Source organism: Convolutriloba macropyga, chromosome 11 (genome assembly GCF_964194025.1).
Source record: "Convolutriloba macropyga chromosome 11, txConMacr16.3, whole genome shotgun sequence".
Lineage (NCBI taxonomy): Eukaryota > Metazoa > Xenacoelomorpha > Acoela > Convolutidae > Convolutriloba > Convolutriloba macropyga.
In genome coordinates this window covers 51,034,368-51,061,925 of record NC_134478.1, presented here as the reverse complement: position 1 = coordinate 51,061,925, position 27,558 = coordinate 51,034,368, and the positions used below count along the sequence as shown (strand labels likewise).

Below are 27,558 nucleotides of genomic sequence, written 5' to 3'. Positions count from 1 at the left end.
TAATTTGTACGTCGGCTAATATTCCGGACACACATGGATACATTAACATAAACTGAGCATAATGTCGAGAACAAGGAATTAACATTTTGAGCACCGATTTGATAATTGTTGTATAAACTTACCAACCATAAAACGGACCATTATGGAAACTTACAATCCATAGCAAGTTCATAGAAAAGAATTTTTTGTGTACATTTAGGGAACATTATGGTCCGTTTTATGGTTGGTAAGTTTGTTGAACGCGTGGATTTCATTTGATTGCAGCTCTAATGAACAGACATAATAGCTGTGAAAGCTGGCACCAATAAAATCAAAGCTTCTTTAATAGCTGATAAAAGCTGATGATTTTGTGATTGCAGCTTAGCTTAAATTGTATTGATATCATCTCAGGTTCAGATAATTCTGTCTTCTGTTTCTGATTTGACTCAATGGTTCTGTATGTTATATTACTAATTTGAATGTTTCCTGTGTTTGTTTGTATTGTTCTCGCCTCTCTCTTGTGCCATGTTAGGGTTCTGCGTCCTGTATTTCATTCTTTTGCAACGCGTGTTGTGTTCTTTGCTTAAAACATAAGAATCGTCGGTTTTCATCTGCTTTAAAAGGTGAGAATTGATGATTTCCCTCGGTTTTAAAACGTTAGAATCGGTGGTTTTCGTCGGTTTTAAAACATAAGAATCGTCGGTTTTCATCTGTTTTAAAACGTAAGAATCGGTGGTTTTCGTCGGTTTTTAAACATAAGAATCGTCGGTTTTCATCTGTTTTAAAACGTAAGAATCGGTGGTTTTCGTCGGTTTTAAAACATAAGAATCGTCGGTTTTCATCTGCTTTAAAAAGTGAGAATTGATTATTTCCCTCAGTTTTAAAACGTAAGAATCAGTGGTTTTCGTCGGTTTTAAAACATAGGAATCGTCGGTTTCCATCTGTTTCAAAACGTAAGAATCGGTGGTTTTCGTCGGTTTTAAAACATAGGAATCGTCGGTTTTCATCTGTTTTAAAACGTAATAATCGGTGGTTTTCGTCGGTTTTAAAACATAAGAATCGTCGGTTTTCATCTGCTTTAAAAGGTAACAATTGATGGTTTCCATCGGTTTTAAAACATAAAAATCGGTGGTTTTCGTCGGTTTCAAAACATAAGAATCGTCGGTTTTCATCTGTTTTAAAACGTAAGAATCGGTGGTTTTCGTCGGTTTTAAAACATAAGAATCGTCGGTTTTCATCTGTTTTAAACGGTAACAATTGATGGTTTCCATCGGTTTTAAAACATAAAAATCGGTGGTTTTCGTCGGTTTCAAAACATAAGAATCTTCGGTTTTCATCTGTTTTAAAACGAAAGAATCGGTGGTGGTTTTCGTCGGTTTTAAAACATAAGAATCGTCGGTTTTCATCTGTTTTAAAAGGTAACAATTGATGGTTTCCCTCGGTTTTAAAACATAAGAATGGGTGATTTTCGTCGGTTTTATAACATAAAAATCTTCGTTTTTCATCTTTTTTAAAATGTAAGAATTGGTGGTTTCCCTTGGTTTTAAAACATAAGATTCGATGGTTTTCGTCGGTTTTAAAACATAAGTATCTTGGGTTTTCATCTGTTTTAAAACGAATGAATCAGTGGTGGTTTTCGTCGGTTTTAAAACATAAGAATCGTCGGTTTTCATGTCTTAGAAAGTGAGAATTGGTGATTTCCCTCGTTTTTAAAATGTAAGAATCGGTGGTTTTCGTCGGTTTAAAGACATAAGAGTCGTCGGTTTTCATCTGTTTTAAAAGGTAACAATTGGTGGTTTCCCTCGGTTGTAAAACATAAGAATGGGTGATTTTCGTCGGTTTTTTTAACATAAAAATCTTCGTTTTTCATCTGTTTTAAAATGTAAGAATTGGCGGTTTCCCTCGGTTTTAAAACATAAGATTCGATGGTTTTCGTCGGTTTTATAACATAAGAATTTGCGTTTTTCATCTGTTTTAAACGGTAAGAATTGGTGGTTTTCGTCGGTTTTAAAACATAAGAATCTTCGGTTGTCATCTGTTTTAAAAGGTAAGAATTGGTGGTTATATGTGGTTATATTATGTATTTCGTGTTATATATACGATACTGTTTCCTAAGTTTTGTTATAGATTCGTATATTATTCGTACATTATTTCGTTATAGATTCGTTATAGATTCGTATATTTTTTTTTCGGTATGTTGTCTTATATGTTTCGTACAAAGTGCCGCTAGCGTGGAGTTGGGTATTACAACACTTTCCGAGAGTCGTTTTTTTGTTATAGATTCGTATATTATTTCCTTATAGGTTCGTATATTATTTTTTCGGTGTGTTGTCTTATATATTTGGATTTTTTTGTACAGATTCTGCTCTTCTGAATTACAGTCACCTTCTTTAGTACATCCATCAGCAACCTCACGATCACTGACCTGTCTTCTTCTTTTGTTAGCACTAACTTCTGGCTCACTCGTGATCCGTAATGGTGATGTCGATCAGTCATAAGTAGGCGTATGCAATTCACAGAGGTGTTTCGAGGGCGGAGAAGATGATGCGAGCTAAATAGGTGACGCATCATAATGAGCACAGTCAAAATTTATAGCAAGATACAATTTAAAAACAAAATTTTCACGTTTAAGGAAATGAAAAAGCAATCAGAATACAAAAATGGACTGCTATAAAAGCGATAAAAACGCGCAAGCTATAAGCGTGTTAAGAAAGAACCTGGTCCGCGGCGGTTAATGTGTTGCGTTGTTGTTCTTTTATTCCCTTTAAATCTCTTTGCCTCTTGAAGTTTTTTTTTGGAGCTAACTGTAACTAAAACTCTAACTATGTCGACAGAATGTCGTCAAGAGAAAATGGATACAAAATGGACCAAGCAGATAGGATTTTCCCCTTGGAACTGTTTTATTTTCTCCCCTGCGTAAACTTAGTGCGTAGCAAAGTGTATTTTACTGGTACACCGGAGAACGAAAACCACTCAAGAAATGCATGAAACAGCACATCATTTCAGCTCAAACAAGCAAAATGTTTTTCTCGCAAACTATGTCGACAGAAAGTCCTAAAGAGAGAGTGTATAAAAAGTGAACCAAGCTGATAGGCTTTTCCCATTTTCATTCCCTTACGTAAGCCCTTACGTAATATTTCTTCCAGCACACAGAAGAACGAAAACCCTTGTTTTCGACCCCTCTTGAGGGGGGAGGAATTATATACTCAAATGGGTTTTTTTTGTTCACACAATTTTGACCGATCGATATATTCCTCGTAGAGAGTTGTGAGTGGTATTATTAAAAAACCCCTCCAGCGTAGAATATGGAATTAAAAAGATTTTTTTAATTTCGTATTTTACAGGGAGTTATCGAGGTTTGAAGTTTTGTGAATAGTAGACGGATTTTCGTTGTTTTTATTTACTTTTTTGGAATTTTGCCTAAATTTCGTCAATTTTCCTTAAAAATTGTAGAAACTGTTAACCATAGTACTGTTGATTTTGTTTTAAGAGATACAAAAAGTATTGTTGACTATTTTGATTTGATTTTTTCTGGCCAACATTTGCGCTAAATATTTCAAAATTCGAATTTGAGTTTGCTAAAAGTACACACCACAAAAACAGCAAACACAATCCTTGTAAACTACAAAGGGAACCATTTTTACTTCTACTTCCAATGAGAGTAGTCAGGAATCAAAATTTTGGCGTTTTTTGCTAACTATACTCTATGATCATCAAAAACGCAGCAAATATTTTTGATCTTTCAACTATCAAATTATCTAGATCTAAAGCTTTCGAAACAATTCAGTGGTCTGGTCTAAATGGACAAACAGCAATAGCAGGTCTGGTTTTGGTCTAATCTTGGACTGTTAAAATCGAATAAATAGTTCTGATTGTAATCAGTCAGTCGATTTAAAAAAAAACGTTATTTTTATGTTAATTAAAGAACAGAACAATTCACATCAAAGCTCACTCTTGATAGCTTCAAATAGCTTCCTTAACAGTTCCAAATTAGTGTATCTTTTTTTCTTACACGGAAGATTATGGTGGTTTTGACTTTTAAAAAGGTTTGCTTTCTAAATTAACAATGGCTTATTGAACTTGGCCACTATTATTCCCATAATTTGGTGAACTTGTAGCTTAGTGTCAGCAAAGAAAGAATTTTTCTTCTTCCTCATCCTTCTATTGAATTAAGTTTTAATATTGTTTGCGGTTTTCGGTTTTACGCGTTAAGCTATGGTTTTCTGGCTTTGATACTACTAGACTTCACATTTTTTTTATTTTTAGGTATTGGCCCATATTCACGTTTTTTCTCGTTTTGTCACATTATCACATCATTGACAGTTCACATATCAGATTATTGTTGTAATAAAACACAATTGAACAAGTAAACGTCTCGAAAGGCATAGATTATGATTTTAACGGCTTCGACACCCCTTTCTTGAAGAATTTTATTGAAAATTCTATAATTGTCTTTTACTGTCATTTTTTCTTTGCTTTTTAGTCGTATGAAACTACATAGCTAATGACATGTCTCTTTAGCATATCAGGAAGCAAAACAATGAGCCTGATTTCTGATTTAAATAGAGAGCTGATGGATTTCATGACGCTGTAAACAATTTTTTTTTTCAAAAATAAAGAAAAACCTTTTTTAACGTCGTTTAACATTAGAACGCATTTTTCTTTTTCATCTATTTGTTACGTAGTCTCATTAACTACAGGTCACCTATGATATTATTGTTGTTGTGGGAAGGTGAAAGTGTGCAAAATCTAATGTGTAAGAATTCTTTATAAATTTACTGGCTTCGACAAGGGTTTTTCGCACAAAAAGTAAGCTAATTTTTGACATTTTTCTACTTTTAGCGTTCTTTTGGTGGACGTAGGACATATTCTGAGTAATTAAAGCTCGCAAGCACTTCCTTGGTTCAAATAGATGAACCTATTTAATTATTTAGTTTTGTAGCTAATGACTTTCATGACATTGCAAATAATTGTTTTCGAAAAAAAAAAACAAAAGTTTTAATCAATTTTGCACTTTTTCTCTTTTTGGTCTACTTGTTACCTATTCATATTAATGAGTAGGCCTACACTACAAGTTTGGCGTTCAGAGAGGGCTCAATTGAACATATTTTGAAGGGCCAAATATGGCTTTACGGCTTCGACAGCGTTTTCTCGCAGGTTTTATTTGAATTTTTCGTTGTCTCTGTTTTTTGTTCTTTTTGTAACCGCATATAAAAATTGATTAATGACAGTTCTTAATGCCTCTTTTAGAAGCGTTTGTGATCATAAACATATTGAATGTTTCAATTTCATCTTATGGTTTTCTTTACTTTGAAATTAATTGGTTTAAAAATATAAGCCAATGTTTTTTTATCGTTGCTGTTTGTTCTTTTCTGTCTATTTGTTATCGAGCCTTTTTATAGAGCAGTCCGATATGTTTTCTAGTGAAGTAAAAGTTTTTTGTATTGTTTTATTTTTATCCGATATTATTTTGAGCTGGTTAATAAGTTTTTTTAAATGGACATAAAGTGTTGGATATAATTAATGTTTGTTGTTATCGTTGTTTGATTTTGTTGCTCGTCTTAATAATGCTTTCTCGACCTGCATTCTTAATAATGACTGATCTCATCAATCTAATGCGGCATTTTCTACTCCACAGATCTATTTGCGTTTGAAGCAATCTTTGCTCATACACATTTACTCAAAAAAAATACTCGAATTTTTGTGGTTTACTATCTTTTCCTCATTTGGTAGACATTTATGCCAAAAATGTGGGTTAGCGAGGCGGGAACTTTATGTGCAAACGCACATTTTCCAGCCTCCTTGTCTAGTTCTAAATTATTGATAAAACGGACACCTCCGTAAAGTTCTTTGATAATATTAAGCTCTTATCGCAACAAGAGACCAGAAAAAACAATGAAAATAATTTTCAAACTTCTAAAATCAAGCAAAAATTTTTAAAAAAACATTTCAATTCTTCAACTTAATGTTGAGACCTTTAACTTTAAGTAACTGTTCAACAATAAAGTTGTTCTTAACGACATACCAAACATTTAAATCTGGTCGGTATTGGGGACATAAGAGATTGGGGACTAAAAAATAATTAAAAACACAGAAAGTCAATTTTGCATATATTTTGCAGAAAATATCTACGAAAACGGATTCCTTCTTTTTTCTCTTCTTCCATGCCGAACTTGTCTTCCCTAAAATTCGTCTTTCTTGTTTCTCATTGCTTCATTTTGTTTTGATCAACTAAGCTCAGTTACTAACTTTATCTGAAAAGTGTCTTCAAAAAAATTTTCACCAAATTTGATCAACATTTGTTTTATCAACAAAACTGAGAGTGTGAGTATAAACCAGCCTACCAGTGATTTCTCATGCGAAATGAAGATCTCTTTCCCCATAAAATTGACCTTAACTTCAATCAGTGATTTGACAAAAAACAACCAACTGGAAAATTTTTAAATCGAATTATCACACACTAAAAAAAGTTCAGGTAAAGTTACCTTAACGCAGTTAAGGTAACCCTCTGTTAAGGTAAAATTAAGGTAAAAGTTACCTTAATTTTACCTTAACTTGAGTTAAGGTAAAAAATTACCTGAACTGTGTTAAGGTAAAATTACCTTAACTTACCTTAACTTTTTAAATAATTTTCTGCAGTACAAAATTGTTTATTTTTAGTAAAATTAGCAAACCAAATGTTGAAGTTTATTACAAGAGCTTTACAATGATCCTTATATGAAGCAATTTGAGCTAATATTTGTCGACCTACACTACAGCAAACCCCAAAATTACTTTCAGTGAGTGCTCAAAAAAATTCAAAAAGGCAGTAACGCACCAATTTTGCAAAATTTGGTATTTTTATTTTTCACGCGCCTCTGTTTATGAATTGGCTGCTCACAAATCGATTCTGAGTGGTACCGAAAGAACTGGTTTCAGAAAAACGGTTTAGAGAAAGTTTAAAAGTGGTTTTAAAGTCCAATCACTTTAAAGTCCAACTTGAATCCAATCACTCTTTCTTATATATTAAGTTAAAAACTATAATTCCTTGCATAAAATAGATCTCTGGAAAAATGGATTACACATAAATTTAAACCGTAACGACATATGGCCCTCATTTAGCTTCCATTTGTTTAAAGTCTTTCAGAATCAGATTGTTACTCTTCTTAGTTCGAACTAATTGCATTTTCCATTATAAGCACTGCTTCTCAACCTATCCGATGAAGTGAAATTCCTCTTTGATGTTAGGTGCATGTTTCCGCAACTGGACTCTCTATAAATTAAAGGGGACAAAATAAACATTTATGGAACTATTTCCTGCCGTTTTTTAAGTTTCGCAAAGTTACAGTTAGGTTTAATATAAAAGCTTCCCACTCTTCAGCCCTATAGATGTTTCTAGATCGAACCAGTAATTTGGGAGCCATTCGGGGTTTTTGAAGTGAACATCAATAATGAAGTTCCAGAAAAACCGTTTAAAGAGACTTTAATTTCTTTAAATTGTAATAACAGGAAACGCGGTTGTTTTAAAGTGGATCAACTTGAATCCGGATCCTCTTCCTTATATTTTCAATCAGAAACTATAATTCCTGCATAAAGTAGATCTCTGGAAAACTGGATTACACATATATTGAAACAGTAACGACGTATGGCCCCCATTTAGTTTCCATTTGTTTAAAGTCTTTCAGAATCAGATTGTTACTCTTCTTAGTTCGAACTAATTGCATTTTCCATTATAAGCACTGCTTCACACCCTATCCGATGAAGAGAAGTTTCTTTTTGATGTTAGGTGCATGTTTCTGCAACTGGACTCTCTATAAATTAAAGGGGACAAAATAAACAGTTATGGAACTATTTCCTGCCGTTTATTAAGTTTCGCAAAGTTACAGTTAGGTTTAATATAAAAACTTCCCACTCTTCAGCCCTATAGATGTTTCTAGATCAAACCAGTAATTTGGGAGCCATTCGGGGTTTTTGAAGTGAACATCAATACTGAAGTTCCAGAAAAACCGTTTAAAGAGACTTTAATTTCTTTAATTTGTAACAACAGGAAACGCGGTTGTTTTAAAGTGGATCAACTTGAATCCGAATCCTCTTCCTTATATTTTCAATCAGAAACTATAATTCCTGCATGAAGTAGATCTCTGGAAAACTGGATTACACATATATTGAAACCGTAACGACGTATGGCCCCCATTTAGTTTCCATTTGTTTAAAGTCTTTCAGAATCAGATTGTTACTCTTCTTAGTTTGAACTAATTGCAATTTCCATTATAAGCACTGCTTCACACCCTATCCGATGAAGAGAAGTTTCTCTTTGATGTTAGGTGCATGTTTCCGCAACTGGACTCTCTATAAATTAAAGGGGACAAAATAAACATTTATGGAACTATTTCCTGCCGTTTATTAAGTTTCGCAAAGTTACAGTTAGGTTTAATATAAAAGCTTCCCACTCTTCAGCCCTATAGATGTTTCTAGATCGAACCAGTAATTTGTGAGCCATTCGGGGTTTTTGAAGTGAACATCAATACTGAAGTTCCAGAAAAACCGTTTAAAGAGACTTTAATTTCTTTAAATTGTAACAACAGGAAACGCGGTTGTTTTAAAGTGGATCAACTTGAATCCGAATCCTCTTCCTTATATTTTCAATCAGAAACTATAATTCCTGCATAAAGTAGATCTCTGGAAAACTGGATTACACATATATTGAAACAGTAACGACGTATGGCCCCCATTTAGTTTCCATTTGTTTAAAGTCTTTCAGAATCAGATTGTTACTCTTCTTAGTTCGAACTAATTGCAATTTCCATTATAAGCACTGCTTCACACCCTATCCGATGAAGAGAAGTTTCTCTTTGATGTTAGGTGCATGTTTCCGCAACTGGACTCTCTATAAATTAAAGGGGACAAAATAAACATTTATGGAACTATTTCCTGCCGTTTATTAAGTTTCGCAAAGTTACAGTTAGGTTTAATATAAAAGCTTCCCACTCTTCAGCCCTATAGATGTTTCTAGATCGAACCAGTAATTTGTGAGCCATTCGGGGTTTTTGAAGTGAACATCAATACTGAAGTTCCAGAAAAACCGTTTAAAGAGACTTTAATTTCTTTAAATTGTAACAACAGGAAACGCGGTTGTTTTAAAGTGGATCAACTTGAATCCGAATCCTCTTCCTTATATTTTCAATCAGAAACTATAATTCCTGCATGAAGTAGATCTCTGGAAAACTGGATTACACATATATTGAAACCGTAACGACGTATGGCCCCCATTTAGTTTCCATTTGTTTAAAGTCTTTCAGAATCAGATTGTTACTCTTCTTAGTTTGAACTAATTGCATTTTCCATTATAAGCACTGCTTCACACCCTATCCGATGAAGAGAAGTTTCTCTTTGATGTTAGGTGCATGTTTCCGCAACTGGACTCTCTATAAATTAAAGGGGACAAAATAAACAGTTATGGAACTATTTCCTGCCGTTTATTAAGTTTCGCAAAGCTACAGTTAGGTTTAATATAAAAGCTTCCCACTCTTCAGCCCTACAGATGTTTCTAGATCAAACCAGTAATTTGGGAGCCATTCGGGGTTTTTGAAGTGAACATCAAAACTGAAGTTCCAGAAAAACCGTTCAAAGAGACTTTAATTTCTTTAAATTGTAACAACAGGAAACGCTGTTGTTTTAAAGTGGATCAACTTGAATCTGAATCCTCTTCCTTATATTTTCAATCAGAAACTATAATTCCTGCATGAAGTAGATCTCTGGAAAACTGGATTACACATATATTGAAACCGTAACGACGTATGGCCCTCATTTAGTTTCCATTTGGTTAATGTCTTTCACAATCAGATTGTTACTCTTCTTTGTTCGAACTAATTGCATTTTCCATTATAAGCACTGCTTCACACCCTATTCGATGAAGAGAAGTTTTTCTTTGATTTTAGGTGCATGTTTCCCAAATTGGACTCTCTATAAATTGTAGGGGACAAAATAAACATTTATGGAACTGTTTCCTGCCGTTTATTAAGTTTCGCAAAGTTACAGTAAGGTTACATTTAGTTCGTTAGACCCGTCCGATAATGGGGATTGTCACCATATATGTTTTAGAGGTGGTTATAATGAGTGGTTATTGGTCATAGTCCAGAAACAAGACCCGAAAAGGGTCATTTTGGTCATTTGGTACTGTACCTTTATGTTGGAATATCTCCTCGTAGAGTGAACCGATTGTTGATCTGTTTTTTTATTTGAACTCAGCTTGAGCAGTACTTGAATCCCTGTAAATGGCGTTTTGTTCCTTTCAGCCGTTTTTGAGAAATTGGCCTCGACACATACCCAGGTTGACCACCTTAGACGAAACTTTGAAAACTTACTAAGACTTATACGCTGCCCTCGAAAACTTACAAAACTTTTTACGGCACCGCATAAGGCCATAATAAGTTTTCTACGGCACCGTATCCAATTGATAAAATTGCCAATTTATAAAGTCTACCTTCCTAAAATTGGTTTTAAAAAAAACGATTATCTTGTACAAGTCATTTTTTCAATAATTTTTGGCACTTTTCACATCTATGAAAAATTAAATAAATTAGTACGGCGACGTATAAGGCCGTACCAAGTTTTGTAGTTTTTCAAAATTGTTTTTTCAGACATTAATTTGCTCTGCAGGCACACATAAAGTTCAAAAATTTTACCTTGAATTAGTTTGAAATAGCAAAAACCTGTTACGCCCCTTGTGAGGCCGTGCAGAACTTTCGAAGTCTAATGATCTTCTGCAGTTCATGTCATTAATCAACCAGAAAAAAATTCAGTTCCAAATATCCACAGTAGCTGGTGAAAAAATACCTAAAAACAGCCCACAGTTTATAGGAAAGAAAAGAAAAATTAAAGTGTTTGGTTTCCGTTCGTTTCAATTAAATCTGTTCTGGTTTCAGAAGAAAATTTTTTATTCAAATTTTGGCTCATTTGAAAAGTCAGTTACTTTTGGGCCTTCGCAACAAGAAGAGCCATCTTGCTGATCTACAATAAGATAGTTTAAACTATTTACAAGAATGATTTAAGAAGAATCTTCAAATGCGCAATTCTGGACTTCTATATAGTTTTGGCATCTAACTGGCTTATCAGCAGCGCAATTGGTGGCGCTTAAGTTGTTACTGCATGCAATGTAATTTGTTTGTCTTGAAAATTTGTTATTGAACTGTTATTCAAGATTCAATCCTGAGAACAGTGACCGATCTCAGATTCTATTGGCTGAGGAGTGCCTTTTGTAATCGAACAAATTTTTTGCGTGCAATTTGTGTTTTCCAGGCAATACTCAAGTCTCTTAATTTGGCTATATCATGGTTGTTGGTATTTCAACAATTTTTCTATTTTTATTGTTTTGTCAAATTTTGGTGTATGTTGTTTTGTATCAAAACTGATGAAACACCATAACCTTCATGGCGAGGCGGGAAATTTTTTCCCATCTTACCATGAAGGTTTGTCTCAACTGGGAACGCAAAGACGGACTGAGTTTACTCCCAAAAACACGCTAGAGGTACCTTTTAACCACGTCAAGAATTTTTTCGGCATTTTTGGGCTCCAAAAATAGCTGAAAAAATGGGGTATACTTAGGGATTTGTTAAAATCTCCTGAAGTACTGAACCATATCTGTTCGGCATAGTCGCATTTTGATAGCACCAAACAGTTCATGTTTGCCCTGCTCGCTGTTTTTTTCATTCATGCCGGTAAAAAATTATTGACAGCCAAACTTGAAATAAAAACAATATTTTTTTATATAGATTTTAGCGTCGATAACGTGTTTCAAACACTCGTTTTCATGAAAACAGATCAATGATCGTTTAAATAGTTCAATCTGTTCTTACCAAAGGTGATTGAAGTGGTAAACACTCAAAAAGTCAAACAAAGGCATCTAGTGCGTTCCAGCTTATGATAAATAATTTTTTATTCGACTTTTTGTTCTGTAAAAAACATTTTAATATTGTCCCATCATTTTGAGTCCTTATTAGGTAGCAAGTACTACAAAAAACAATGGTCAGCAGTCAGTTGAGAGTGATAAATCACATAGTGTCTGCAAAATAGTCAATCATGCGTTTTGTGTTGCGATAACATCGTATATCGCTGATAAAATAGGTACCTGCCGAAAACCCTAAATGTGAATATGTCTCAAACCTTTTAATCCCTTCTAAACTCATTCTGTAGCCGAATGGGACTTCTGTTGAAGCCAAAACAATATTGAAATAGGAATAAGGGCTCGAAAAATGGGGAAAATTTATAACACATTGAAAATTTTTTGATTTTTAAATGTTGTAAATAAGTGAGGGTAAAGTTTATCAAGGATAGTTTTTGATACTTTTTCAATAGACTTTCGCTCTTTATTAAGCACACAAGTGAAATAATATCAACAGTGCAGACATCGTTACAATCGTAACATGTAAGAACTCATTTTGTCGTTTTTTAAATTTTAAAACTAATAAGATTTCAAGTATCCTTCTTTCATTCTTAATAAACCGAAGGAAATCTTTTGTATTGCAAGTGAACTCAATGATCAAATTTTTATTTCTTCCTAGTCCTCATAATGTCTATCAACGTCATACAACTTCAAAACTTCAATTGTTGAAAGAACGCAGGACTGGAACTATGCTGCACTTTAAGAACTAGAAAAATTAAGTAAAATCTTAAAAAAAGTTCCGACTGTTTTTTCAATTGTAATTGATTGTTTTTAATTTTTTGACGCCTCTTTCGTTTGCTATTGTTTGTTTGATCAATTTTCCTTCCTTAGCTTCTTGAAAGATTTATAATAGCTATTGGTAATGGAGAACTACAACAGTTTTTTCCTGAAATGACAATTTTTCAAATTTTTTTGTGTGGAAAACATTAGGACACGCTATTTAAAGCAGCTGTTTCGCAGTTAAAAGTTTCTCCTAATTGGTTTCGATCATTCCAGGCCTAAGAACAGATTAATGCCCGAGTGAATTGAAATATTTACGGTGGATGTTCAGGCAGAGTCTGCAAATGCTGAGGAACGAAGTTTGTTTCGTCGCATTAAAAAGGCACTCCGTTTTTGGCCTTTTTTCTTGTTTCTCTGTCAAATATTAACCAAAATGGGTAAATTAGAGCGCATTCTCTTCCTTTTAAGCCCGTCTTTGATGGAATTATTGGTCGCCTTCCTAAAAGTTTTTTGTGAAAGGGTAATTTAACAGTGAAAGCTGGAAAACTTAACAATTCTCAGATTTTAATCGATTAGTGGTGTTTTGCGCAAAGAACAGGTTTTTCGGCGTGCAATTTGTGTTTTCTAGGCACCATTTAGGTCTTTGGAGCTACTTGTATTAATTGATGAGCTTAATTCAACAATTTTACTTTTTTCACGATTTCATCAAATTTCTGTTGATGTTTTATGTCAAAACACACAAAACACCATAACCTTCATGGTGAGTTGGGAAATTTTTTCCCACCTCACCATGAAGGTTTGCCGTGACCTAGAACGTGGAAGTGGACCAGAATTACACCCACAAATACGCCGGGAACGCTGTTTCACGTTGTTTTACGTCGGTTCCGGAGATCTTGGGCTTCGATTTTAGCCCAAAAAATGGGGTACAGAACAGTATTTTCTTAATATCTCCTAAAGTACTGGACCAAATTAAACCGGAGTGGTCGCATTTTGTTAGCACTGAACCCCTTTTGCAGTGTTTGGTTCGTTTCCCAAATCGGCCTAATCAAAGAGTTATTAATGTTCAAATTTGAAATAGTTCGAATTTTCGGGCTATTCTGGGTGACCCAAATTTCGGTACAACAAAACACGCGATTTACCCAACAAGTGATAGTGATTTAGAATCCCCAGTTAGTGGGGAGTCTCCCCATATATATTTTGTATGTAGTTTTACGTAGTCCAGGTGGTCAATTTTAGCGAAACCTGCGCCGTACTTGTCCTATTTAGTCATTTGGTACGGTACCTTTATGTTGGAATATCTCCTCGTAGAGTGAACCGATTTTTGATCTGTTTGTTGATTTGAACTCAGCGTGAGCCGTACTTGAATCCCTGTAAATGGCGTTTTGTTTCTTTCCGCCGTTTTCGAGAAATTGGCCAGGACACATACCTCCATTTTTACCTATTCGTGTCCGGGTACATTTCAGGTATGTACATGTTAGACCGACAAAAAAGCCGAATTTAGCCCCGCGAATTGGTTCATTAGACTCCCCTCATAGTGAGGATTCTCCTCATATATGTTTTATAGTGCGTTTTCTGTAGTTCAGAAGGTCAATTTTAGCTCTGAAAGTGGCGTATCTCTCTTCTAGGGTCATTTGGTACGGTATCTTATTTTTGCTATAACTCCTTGAAGAATGCACGGATTGGGCTCATTTTTTAATACGATGCGTATCTCAAGCAGTGCTAATAACTGTTCTAACGGCGTTTGTTTTTGTTCGGTCGTTTTTGAGAAATTACCCTGTAAACTTGACCCCATTTTGAACCCCAGAAGAGGATGACTGCCAGGTCTGGTCACCTGGTGACTTCAATATCGTCATTAAACTGTCCGAGAATTGGTTGTTTAGACTCCCCTGATAATGAGGATTCTCCCCATGTATGTTTTGTTGTTATAATTATAATCGTTGATGAAGGTGTTGGGCATTTTGGGTCATCCAAGTCCTTTTTTGGTGCATTTGGCACCAACGGTTCGATCGTTAATAACTCTGCCTACAGTAATTTTTTTCCTATTGAGTTGCCTAGTTAGAGCGCTCATTATGCGTGTTTTCTCTTGATATAACGAAACCTGCGAAAATATTCACCAGAAGTTGTAAATTTGTGTACGAGCATGGGAAACGTCCCTATTTTCGATCGGACTCGGTCGATTTTTGCTAATAACTCTGTGTATAGAGGGAACTTTTTCATTTTGTTTAGTGATATGAACAGCTTAGTTCAAGACGGTTTCAATGGTATACATATCACATAGTGTTGTTTTCAAAAAGTAGTGAAATTAGCCCGCGAGTGTACCGTAATTTGGGTCATTTTGGACGTTTCTGACGTCCGTTCGTGACGTAACTTCATCGTAACTTATTCTCGTATCCATTGCAAAATGTATTTCTATGCTCTCTGAGTTCCATGGCAATGTTCCAGAACTCATGCCAAAATTTGGCGTTGGTCGGTTGGTGTTTTTTTTGGGGGGGGGGTCGTTTGGGGGGGGGGGTTGGCGCCGGGGGGGGGAGCGGTCGCTTGGTGGGGGTGGCCGTGCGTCTCCTGTGTTGTCTTTGATGTTCTTTTATGTATACTAACAAATTGTTTTTTTCAGAGTTTGTTTTTGCTTCTCTTCTGTCTGCTGTCGTCTCCTGCCAGGTGAGTTCTTCCCGCTTCTTTGCTAGCTAGCTTGGCTAGCTGCTGCTTTCTTTCGGTCTGGTTTGCTCTGCACCGCAGAGCTGCGGTTTTCGGACCGGTTTTTTCGGTCCGTGTTCCCACATCGTGGGAATGTGTTCTTGCAAAGCAGGAAGGTTCGTTGAAGCTTTGCGCTCTTCTTGGATTTTCAATTTTGGGCTTTTTTTGTTTGCTTCCGCTTTTTTTGGTCTGGTTTGCTGTGCACCGCACAGCTTCGGTTTTTACAGCTTAGGTCTTGTTCAACGTTTTGATATTCTACCTAGGAGTGTCTTAGTCCTACTAGCCTCTGAAAAAGGGCTAATTGTTGCTCTAACTGGTCTGAGAAAAAAGTTCTTAATACGTTGTCAAATTTCGAGCTCAAAAATTATTCTTGTGCGTTTTCATAAAAAGTCTCTTTCAGTATAGTCAAGGACTTGTTCAAATGATCTGAGGGTCTACGTAGGAGTGTCATAGTCCTATTAGGTTCTGATAGAGGGCTAATTGTTGATCTAGCTGGTCTGAGATAGAAGTACTTAACACGTTGTCAGATTTCGCTCTCAAAATACCATCTTTATACAGTTTAACAAAAAGTGTTTTTCAATATAGTGAAGGACTTGTTCAAATCAATTGAGGGCCTAAGTAGGAGTGGGAAAGTCCAAATGGGTTCTAAATGAGAAGGAATTGTTGTTCTAGGTGGTTTGAGATAGAAGTATTTAACACGTTGTCAGATTTCGCACTCAAAATACCATCTTTATACAGTTTAACAAAAAGTGTTTTTCAATATAGTGAAGGACTTGTTCAAATCAATTGAGGGCCTAAGTAGGAGTGGGAAAGTCCAAATGGGTTCTAAATGAGAAGGAATTGTTGTTCTAGGTGGTTTGAGATAGAAGTATTTAACACGTTGTCAGATTTCGCACTCAAAATACCATCTTTATACAGTTTAACAAAAAGTTGTTTTCAAGATAGTGAAAGACTTGTTCAAATCAATTGAGGGCCTAAGTAGGAGTGGGAAAGTCCAAATGGGCTCTAAATGAGAAGGGATTATGGTTCTAGGTGGTCTGAGATAGAAGTACTTAACACGTTGTCAGATTTCGCACTCAAAATACCATCTTTATACAGTTTAACAAAAAGTGTTTTTCAATATAGTGAAGGACTTGTTCAAATCAATTGAGGGCCTAAGCAGGAGTGGGAAAGTCCAAATGGGCTCTAAATGAGAAGGGATTATCGTTCTAGGTGGTCTGAGATAGAAGTACTTAACACGTTGTCAGATTTCGCACTCAAAATACCATCTTTATACAGTTTAACAAAAAGTGTTTTTCAAAATAGTGAAGGACTTGTTCAAATCAATTGAGGGCCTAAGTAGGAGTGGGAAAGTCCAAATGGGTTCTAAGTGAGAAGGAACTATCGTTCTAGGTGGTCTGAGATAGAAGTACTTAACACGTCAGATTTCGCTCTCAAAATACCATCTTTATACAGTTTAATAAAAAGTGTTTTTCAATATAGTGGAGGACTTGTTCAAATCAATTGAGGGCCTAAGTAGGAGTGGGAAAGTCCAAATGGGTTCTAAATGAGAAGGAATTGTCGTTCTAGGTGGTCTGAGATAGAAGTACTTAACACGTTGTCAGATTTCGCACTCAAAATACCATCTTTATACAGTTTAACAAAAAGTTGTTTTCAATATAGTGAAGGACTTGTTCAAATCAATTGAGGGCCTAAGTAGGAGTGGGAACGTCCAAATGGGTTCTAAATGAGAAGGAACTATCGTTCTAGGTGGTCTGAGATAGAAGTACTTAACACGTTGTCAGATTTCGCTCTCAAAATACCATCTTTATACAGTTTAATAAAAAGTGTTTTTCAATATAGTGAAGGACTTGTTCAAATCAATTGAGGGCCTAAGTAGGAGTGGGAAAGTCCAAATGGGTTCTGAATGAGAAGGAATTATCGTTCTAGGTGGTCTGAGATAGAAGTACTTAAAACGTTGTCAGATTTCGCACTCAAAATACCATCTTTATACAGTTTAACAAAAAGTTGTTTTCAATATAGTGAAGGACTTGTCCAAATCAATTGAGGGCCTAAGTAGGAGTGGGAAAGTCCAAATGGGTAGGAAAGTCCAAAATGAGAAGGAACTATCGTTCTAGGTTGTCTGAGATAGAAGTACTTAACACGTTGTCAGATTTCGCTCTCAAAATACCATCTTTATACAGTTTAACAAAAAGTGTTTTTCAATATAGTGAAGGACTTGTTAAAATCAATTGAGGGCCTAAGTAGGAGTGGGAAAGTTCAAATGGGCTCTAAATGAGAAGGGATTATCGTTCTAGGTGGTCTGAGATAGAAGTACTTAACACGTTGTCAGATTTCGCACTCAAAATACCATCTTTATACAGTTTAACAAAAAGTGTTTTTCAATATAGTGAAGGACTTGTTCAAATCAATTGAGGGCCTAAGTAGGAGTGGGAAAGTCCAAATGGGCTCTAAATGAGAAGGGATTATCGTTCTAGGTGGTCTGAGATAGAAGTACTTAACACGTTTTCAGATTTCGCACTCAAAATACCATCTTTATACAGTTTAACAAAAAGTGTTTTTCAATATAGTGAAGGACTTGTTCAAATCAATTGAGGGCCTAAGTAGGAGTGGGAAAGTCCAAATGGGTTCTAAATGAGAAGGAACTATCGTTCTAGGTGGTCTGAGATAGAAGTACTTAACACGTTGTCAGATTTCGCACTCAAAATACCATCTTTATACAGTTTAACAAAAAGTTGTTTTCAATATAGTGAAGGACTTGTTCAAATCAATTGAGGGCCTAAGTAGGAGTGGGAAAGTCCAATGGGTTCTAAATGAGAAGGAACTATCGTTCTAGGTGGTCTGAGATAGAAGTACTTAACACGTTGTCAGATTTCGCTCTCAAAATACCATCTTTATACAGTTTAAAAAAAGTGTTTTTCAATATAGTGAAGGACTTGTTCAAATCAATTGAGGGCCTAAGTAGGAGTGGGAAAGTCCAAATGGGTTCTAAATGAGAAGGGATTATCGTTCTAGGTGGTCTGAGATAGAAGTACTTAACACGTTGTCAGATTTCGCACTCAAAATACCATCTTTATACAGTTTAACAAAAAGTTGTTTTCAATATAGTGAAGGACGTGTTCAAATCAATTGAGGGCCTAAGTAGGAGTGGGAAAGTCCAAATGGGTTCTAAATGAGAAGGAACTATCGTTCTAGATTGTCTGAGATAGAAGTACTTAACACGTTGTCAGATTTCGCTCTCAAAATACCATCTTTATACAGTTTAATAAAAAGTGTTTTTCAATATAGTGGAGGACTTGTTCAATTCAATTGAGGGCCTAAGTAGGAGTGGGAAAGTCCAAATGGGCTCTAAATGAGAAGGGATTATCGTTCTAGGTGGTCTGAGATAGAAGTACTTAACACGTTGTCAGATTTCGCACTCAAATTACCATCTTTATACAGTTTAACAAAAAGTGTTTTTCAATATAGTGAAGGACTTGTTCAAATCAATTGAGGGCCTAAGTAGGAGTGGGAAAGTGCAAATGGGTTCTAAATGAGAAGGAACTATTGCTCTAGGTGGTCTGAGATAGAAGTACTTAACACGTTGTCAGATTTCGCACTCAAAATACCATCTTTAAACAGTTTAACAAAAATTTGTTTTCAATATAGTGAAGGACTTGTTCAAATCAATTGAGGGCCTAAGTAGGAGTGGGAAAGTCCAAATGGGCTCTAAATGAGAAGGGATTATCGTTCTAGGTGGTCTGAGATAGAAGTACTTAACACGTTGTCAGATTTCGCTCTCAAAATACCATCTTTATACAGTTTAATAAAAAGTGTTTTTCAATATAGTGGAGGACTGTTCAAATCAATTGAGGGCCTAAGTAGGAGTGGGAAACTCCAAATTGGCTCTAAATGAGAAGGGATTATCGTTCTAGGTGGTCTGAGATAGAAGTACTTAACACGTTGTCAGATTTCGCACTCAAATTACCATCTTTATACAGTTTAACAAAAAGTGTTTTTCAATATAGTGAAGGACTTGTTCAAATCAATTGAGGGCCTAAGTAGGAATGGGAAAGTCCAAATGGGTTCTAAATGAGAAGGGATTATCGTTCTAGGTGGTCTGAGATAGAAGTACTTAACACGTTGTCAGATTTCGCACTCAAAATACCATCTTTATACAGTTTAACAAAAAGTTGTTTTCAATATAGTGAAGGACTTGTTCAAATCAATTGAGGGCCTAAGTAGAAGTGGGAAAGTCCAAATGGGCTCTAAATGAGAAGGGATTATGGTTCTAGGTGGTCTGAGATAGAATTACTTAACACGTTGTCAGATTTCGCACTCAAAATACCATCTTTATACAGTTTAACAAAAAGTGTTTTTCAATATAGTGAAGGACTTGTTCAAATCAATTGAGGGCCTAAGCAGGAGTGGGAAAGTCCAAATGGGCTCTAAATGAGAAGGGATTATCGTTCTAGGTGGTCTGAGATAGAAGTACTTAACACGTTGTCAGATTTCGCACTCAAAATACCATCTTTATACAGTTTAACAAAAAGTGTTTTTCAAAATAGTGAAGGACTTGTTCAAATCAATTGAGGGCCTAAGTAGGAGTGGGAAAGTCCAAATGGGTTCTAAATGAGAAGGAACTATCGTTCTAGGTGGTCTGAGATAGAAGTACTTAACACGTCAGATTTCGCTCTCAAAATACCATCTTTATACAGTTTAATAAAAAGTGTTTTTCAATATAGTGGAGGACTTGTTCAAATCAATTGAGGGCCTAAGTAGGAGTGGGAAAGTCCAAATGGGTTCTAAATGAGAAGGAATTGTCGTTCTAGGTGGTCTGAGATAGAAGTACTTAACACGTTGTCAGATTTCGCACTCAAAATACCATCTTTATACAGTTTAACAAAAAGTTGTTTTCAATATAGTGAAGGACTTGTTCAAATCAATTGAGGGCCTAAGTAGGAGTGGGAAAGTCCAAATGGGTTCTAAATGAGAAGGAACTATCGTTCTAGGTGGTCTGAGATAGAAGTACTTAACACCTTGTCAGATTTCGCTCTCAAAATACCATCTTTATACAGTTTAATAAAAAGTGTTTTTCAATATAGTGAAGGACTTGTTCAAATCAATTGAGGGCCTAAGTAGGAGTGGGAAAGTCCAAATGGGTTCTGAGTGAGAAGGAATTATCGTTCTAGGTGGTCTGAGATAGAAGTACTTAACACGTTGTCAGATTTCGCACTCAAAATACCATCTTTATACAGTTTAACCAAAAGTTGTTTTCAATATAGTGAAGGACTTGTTCAAATCAATTGAGGGCCTAAGTAGGAGTGGGAAAGTCCAAATGGGTTTTAAATGAGAAGGAACTATCGTTCTAGGTTGTCTGAGATAGAAGTACTTAACACGTTGTCAGATTTCGCTCTCAAAATACCATCTTTATACAGTTTAACAAAAAGTGTTTTTCAATATAGTGAAGGACTTGTTAAAATCAATTGAGGGCCTAAGTAGGAGTGGGAAAGTTCAAATGGGCTCTAAATGAGAAGGGATTATCGTTCTAGGTGGTCTGAGATAGAAGTACTTAACACGTTGTCAGATTTCGCACTCAAAATACCATCTTTATACAGTTTAACAAAAAGTGTTTTTCAATATAGTGAAGGACTTGTTCAAATCAATTGAGGGCCTAAGTAGGAGTGGGAAAGTCCAAATGGGCTCTAAATGAGAAGGGATTATCGTTCTAGGTGGTCTGAGATAGAAGTACTTAACACGTTTTCAGATTTCGCACTCAAAATACCATCTTTATACAGTTTAACAAAAAGTGTTTTTCAATATAGTGAAGGACTTGTTCAAATCAATTGAGGGCCTAAGTAGGAGTGGGAAAGTCCAAATGGGTTCTAAATGAGAAGGAACTATCGTTCTAGGTGGTCTGAGATAGAAGTACTTAACACGTTGTCAGATTTCGCACTCAAAATACCATCTTTATACAGTTTAACAAAAAGTTGTTTTCAATATAGTGAAGGACTTGTTCAAATCAATTGAGGGCCTAAGTAGGAGTGGGAAAGTCCAATGGGTTTCAAATGAGAAGGAACTATCGTTCTAGGTGGTCTGAGATAGAAGTACTTAACACGTTGTCAGATTTCGCTCTCAAAATACCATCTTTATACAGTTTAAAAAAAAGTGTTTTTCAATATAGTGAAGGACTTGTTCAAATCAATTGAGGGCCTAAGTAGGAGTGGGAAAGTCCAAATGGGTTCTAAATGAGAAGGAATTATCGTTCTAGGTGGTCTGAGATAGAAGTACTTAACACGTTGTCAGATTTCGCACTCAAAATACCATCTTTATACAGTTTAACAAAAAGTTGTTTTCAATATAGTGAAGGACGTGTTCAAATCAATTGAGGGCCTAAGTAGGAGTGGGAAAGTCCAAATGGGTTCTAAATGAGAAGGAACTATCGTTCTAGATTGTCTGAGACAGAAGTACTTAACACGTTGTCAGATTTCGCTCTCAAAATACCATCTTTATACAGTTTAATAAAAAGTGTTTTTCAATATAGTGGAGGACTTGTTCAATTCAATTGAGGGCCTAAGTAGGAGTGGGAAAGTCCAAATGGGCTCTAAATGAGAAGGGATTATCGTTCTAGGTGGTCTGAGATAGAAGTACTTAACACGTTGTCAGATTTCGCACTCAAATTACCATCTTTATACAGTTTAACAAAAAGTGTTTTTCAATATAGTGAAGGACTTGTTCAAATCAATTGAGGGCCTAAGTAGGAGTGGGAAAGTGCAAATGGGTTCTAAATGAGAAGGAACTATTGCTCTAGGTGGTCTGAGATAGAAGTACTTAACACGTTGTCAGATTTCGCACTCAAAATACCATCTTTAAACAGTTTAACAAAAAGTTGTCTTCAATATAGTGAAGGACTTGTTCAAATCAATTGAGGGCCTAAGTAGGAGTGGGAAAGTCCAAATGGGCTCTAAATGAGAAGGGATTATCGTTCTAGGTGGTCTGAGATAGAAGTACTTAACACGTTGTCAGATTTCGCTCTCAAAATACCATCTTTATACAGTTTAATAAAAAGTGTTTTTCAATATAGTGGAGGACTTGTTCAAATCAATTGAGGGCCTAAGTAGGAGTGGGAAAGTCCAAATCGGCTCTAAATGAGAAGGGATTACCGTTCTAGGTGGTCTGAGATAGAAGTACTTAACACGTTGTCAGATTTCGCACTCAAATTACCATCTTTAAACAGTTTAACAAAAAGTGTTTTTCAATATAGTGAAGGACCTGTTCAAATCAATTGAGGGCCTAAGTAGGAGTGGGAAAGTGCAAATGGGTTCTAAATGAGAAGGAACTATTGCTCTAGGTGGTCTGAGATAGAAGTACTTAACACGTTGTCAGATTTCGCACTCAAATAACCATCTTTATACAGTTTAACAAAAAGTTGTTTTCAATATAGTGAAGGACTTGTTCAAATCAATTGAGGGCCTAAGTAGGAGTGGTAAGTTCCAAATGAGTTCTAAATGAGAAGGAGTTATCGTTCTAGGTGATCTGAGATAGAAGTACTTAACACGTTGTCAGATTTCGCACTCAAAATACCATCTTTATACAGTTTAACAAAAAGTTGTTTTCAATATAGTGAAGGACTTGTTCAAATCAATTGAGGGCCTAAGTAGGAGTGGGAAAGTCCAAATGGGTTCTAAATGAGAAGGAACTATCGTTCTAGGTTGTCTGAGATAGAAGTACTTAAAACGTTGTCAGATTTCGCACTAAAAATACCATCTTTATACAGTTTAACAAAAAGTTGTTTTCAATATAGTGAAGGACTTGTTCAAATCAATTGAGGGCCTAAGTAGGAGTGGGAAAGTCCAAATGGGCTCTAAATGAGAAGGGATTATCGTTCTAGGTGGTCTGAGATGGAAGTACTTAACACGTTGTCAGATTTCGCACTCAAAATACCATCTTTACACAGTTTAACAAAAAGTGTTTTTCAATATAGTGAAGGACTTGTTCAAATCAATTGAGGGCCTAAGTAGGAGTGGTAAAGTCCAAATCGATCTAAATGAGAAGGATTTATCGTTCTAGGTGGTCTGAGATAGAAGTACTTAACACGTTGTCAGATTTCGCACTCAAAATACCATCTTTAAACAGTTTAACAAAAAGTTGTCTTCAATATAGTGAAGGACTTGTTCAAATCAATTGAGCGCCTAAGTAGGAGTGGGAAAGTCCAAATGGGCTCTAAATGAGAAGGGATTATCGTTCTAGGTGGTCTGAGATAGAAGTACTTAACACGTTGTCAGATTTCGCTCTCAAAATACCATCTTTATACAGTTTAATAAAAAGTGTTTTTCAATATAGTGGAGGACTTGTTCAAATCAATTGAGGGCCTAAGTAGGAGTGGGAAAGTCCAAATCGGTTCTAAATGAGAAGCGATTATCGTTCTAGGTGGTCTGAGATAGAAGTACTTAACACGTTGTCAGATTTCGCACTCAAATTACCATCTTTAAACAGTTTAACAAAAAGTGTTTTTCAATATAGTGAAGGACCAGTTCAAATCAATTGAGGGCCTAACTAGGAGTGGGAAAGTGCAAATGGGTTCTAAATGAGAAGGAACTATTGCTCTAGGTGGTCTGAGATAGAAGTACTTAACACGTTGTCAGATTTCGCACTCAAATAACCATCTTTATACAGTTTAACAAAAAGTTGTTTTCAATATAGTGAAGGACTTGTTCAAATCAATTGAGGGCCTAAGTAGGAGTGGTAAGTTCCAAATGAGTTCTAAATGAGAAGGAGTTATCGTTCTAGGTGATCTGAGATAGAAGTACTTAACACGTTGTCAGATTTCGCACTCAAAATACCATCTTTATACAGTTTAACAAAAAGTTGTTTTCAATATAGTGAAGGACTTGTTCAAATCAATTGAGGGCCTAAGTAGGAGTGGGAAAGTCCAAACGGGTTCTAAATGAGAAGGAACTATCGTTCTAGGTTGTCTGAGATAGAAGTACTTAAAACGTTGTCAGATTTCGCACTAAAAATACCATCTTTATACAGTTTAACAAAAAGTTGTTTTCAATATAGTGAAGGACTTGTTCAAATCAATTGAGGGCCTAAGTAGGAGTGGGAAAGTCCAAATAGGCTCTAAATGAGAAGGGATTATCGTTCTAGGTGGTCTGAGATAGAAGTACTTAACACGTTGTCAGATTTCGCACTCAAAATACCATCTTTACACAGTTTAACAAAAAGTGTTTTTCAATATAGTGAAGGACTTGTTCAAATCAATTGAGGGCCTAAGTAGGAGTGGTAAAGTCCAAATCGATCTAAATGAGAAGGATTTATCGTTCTAGGTGGTCTGAGATAGAAGTACTTAACACGTTGTCAGATTTCGCACTCAAAATACCATCTTTATACAGTTTAACAAAAAGTGTTTTTCAATATAGTGAAGGACTTGTTCAAATCAATTGAGCGCCTAAGTAGGAGTGGGAAAATCCAAATGGGTTCTAAATGAGAAGGAACTATCGTTCTAGGTGGTCTGAGATAGAAGTACTTAACACGTTGTCAGATTTCGCTCTCAAAATACCATCTTTATACAGTTTAATAAAAAGTGTTTTTCAAAATAGTGAAGGACTTGTTCAAATCAATTGAGGGCCTAAGTAGGAGTGGGAAGGTCCAAATGAGTTCTAAATGAGAAGGAGTTATCGTTCTAGGTGGTCTGAGATAGAAGTACTTAACACGTTGTCAGATTTCGCACTCAAAATACCATCTTTATACAGTTTAACAAAAAGTTGTTTTCAATATAGTGAAGGACTTGTTCAAATCAATTGAGGGCCTAAGTAGGAGTGGGAAAGTATAAATGTGTTCTAAATGAGAAGGAACTATCATTCTAGGTTGTCTGAGATAGAAGTACTTAACACGTTGTCAGATTTCGCACTCAAAATACCATCTTTATACAGTTTAACAAAAAGTTGTTTTCAATATAGTGAAGGTTTTGTTCAAATCAATTGAGGGCCTAAGTAGGAGTGGGAAAGTCCAAATGGGCTCTAAATGAGAAGGGATTATCGTTCTAGGTGGTCTGAGATAGAAGTACTTAACACGTTGTCAGATTTCGCACTCAAAATACCATCTTTACACAGTTTAACAAAAAGTGTTTTTCAATATAGTGAAGGACTTGTTCAAATCAATTGAGGGCCTAAGTAGGAGTGGTAAAGTCCAAATGGGCTCTAAATGAGAAGGGATTATCGTTCTAGGTGGTCTGAGATAGAAGTACTTAACACGTTGTCAGATTTCGCACTCAAAATACCATCTTTATACAGTTTAACAAAAAGTGTTTTTCAATATAGTGAAGGACTTGTTCAAATCAATTGAGGGCCTAAGTAGGAGTGGGAAAGTCCAAATGGGCTCTAAATGAGAAGGGATTATTGTTCTAGGTGGTCTGAGATAGAAGTACTTAACACGTTGTCAGATTTCGCACTCAAAATACCATCTTTATACAGTTTAACAAAAAGTGTTTTTCAATATAGTGAAGGACTTGTTCAAATCAATTGAGGGCCTAAGTAGGAGTGGGAAAGTCCAAATGGGTTCTAAATAAAAAGGAAGTATCGTTCTAGGTTGTCTGAGATAGAAGTACTTAACACGTTGTCAGATTTCGCACTCAAAATACCATCTTTATACAGTTTAACAAAAAGTTGTTTTCAATATAGTGAAGGACTTGTTCAAATGAATTGAGGGCCTAGGTAGGAGTGGGAAAGTCCAAATGGGCTCTAAATGAGAAGGGATTATCGTTCTAGGTGGTCTGAGATAGAAGTACTTAACACGTTGTCAGATTTCGCACTCAAAATACCATCTTTATACAGTTTAACAAAGTGTTTTTCAATATAGTGAAGGACTTGTTCAAATCAATTGAGGGCCTAAGTAGGAGTGGGAAAGTCCAAATGGGCTCTAAATGAGAAGGGATTATCGTTCTAGGTGGTCTGAGATAGAAGTACTTAACACGTTGTCAGATTTCGCACTCAAAATACCATCTTTATACAGTTTAACAAAAAGTGTTTTTCAATATATTGAAGGACTTGTTCAAATCAATTGAGGGCCTAAGTAGGAGTGGGAAAGTCCAAATGGGCTCTAAATGTGAAGGGATTATCGTTCTAGGTGGTCTGGGATAGAAGTACTTAACACGTTGACAGATTTCGCACTCAAAATACCATCTTTATACAGTTTAACAAAAGTGTTTTTCAATATAGTGAAGGACTTGTTCAAATCAATTGAGGGCCTAAGAAGGAGTGGGAAAGTCCAAATGGGTTCTAAATGAGAAGGAACTATCGTTCTAGGTGGTCTGAGATAGAAGTACTTAACACGTTGTCAGATTTCGCACTCAAAATACCATCTTTATACAGTTTAACTAAAAGTTGTTTTCAATATAGTGAAGGACTTGTTCAAATCAATTGAGGGCCTAAGTAGGAGTGGGAAAGTCCAAATGGGTTCTAAATGAGAAGGAATTATCGTTCTAGGTGGTCTGAGATAGAAGTACTTAACACGTTGTCAGATTTCGCACTCAAAATACCATCTTTATACAGTTTAACAAAAAGTTGTTTTCAATATAGTGAAGGACTTGTTCAAATCAATTGAGGGCCTAAGTAGGAGTGGGAAAGTCCAAATGGGCTCTAAATGAGAAGGAGCTGTCGTTCTAGGTGGTCTGAGATAGAAGTACTTAACACGTTGTCAGATTTCGCTCTCAAAATACCATCTTTATACAGTTTAACAAAAAGTGTTTTTCAATATAGTGAAGGACTTGTTAAAATCAATTGAGGGCCTAAGTAGGAGTGGGAAAGTCCAAATGGCTTCGAAATAAGAAGGAATTATCGTTCTAGGTGGTCTGAGATAGAAGTACTTAACACGTTGTCAGATTTCGCTCTCAAAATACCATCTTTATACAGTTTAACAAAAAGTGTTTTTCAATATAGTGAAGGACTTGTTAAAATCAATTGAGGGCCTAAGTAGGAGTGGGAAAGTCCAAATGGGTTCGAAATAAGAAGGAATTATCGTTCTAGGTGGTCTGAGATAGAAGTACTTAACACGTTGTCAGATTTCGCTCTCAAAATACCATCTTTATACAGTTTAACAAAAAAGGTTTTTCAATATAGCGAAGGACTTGTTCAAATCAATTGAGGGCCTAAGTAGGAGTGGGAAAGTCGAAATTTGTTCTAAATGAGAAGGAATTATCGTTCTAGGTGGTCTGAGATAGAAGTACTTAACACGTTGTCAGATTTCGCACTCAAAATACCATCTTT

At 35.7% G+C, this 27,558-nt stretch overlaps 1 protein-coding gene across 1 annotated transcript in view; it reads right to left on the bottom strand.

Moving 5' to 3' along the window:
• Window positions 1–220: 220 nt before the first annotated feature.
• Window positions 221–27,558, bottom strand: part of LOC142349966 (uncharacterized) — a 91,883-nt gene continuing 64,545 nt past the window's right edge. Inside the window, exon 3 of the mRNA XM_075401837.1 lies at window positions 221–2,530. Within this exon, the coding sequence (XP_075257952.1) occupies window positions 2,269–2,530 (262 nt within the window). The 3' untranslated portion in view covers window positions 221–2,268. The remainder of the gene's footprint in view (window positions 2,531–27,558) is intronic.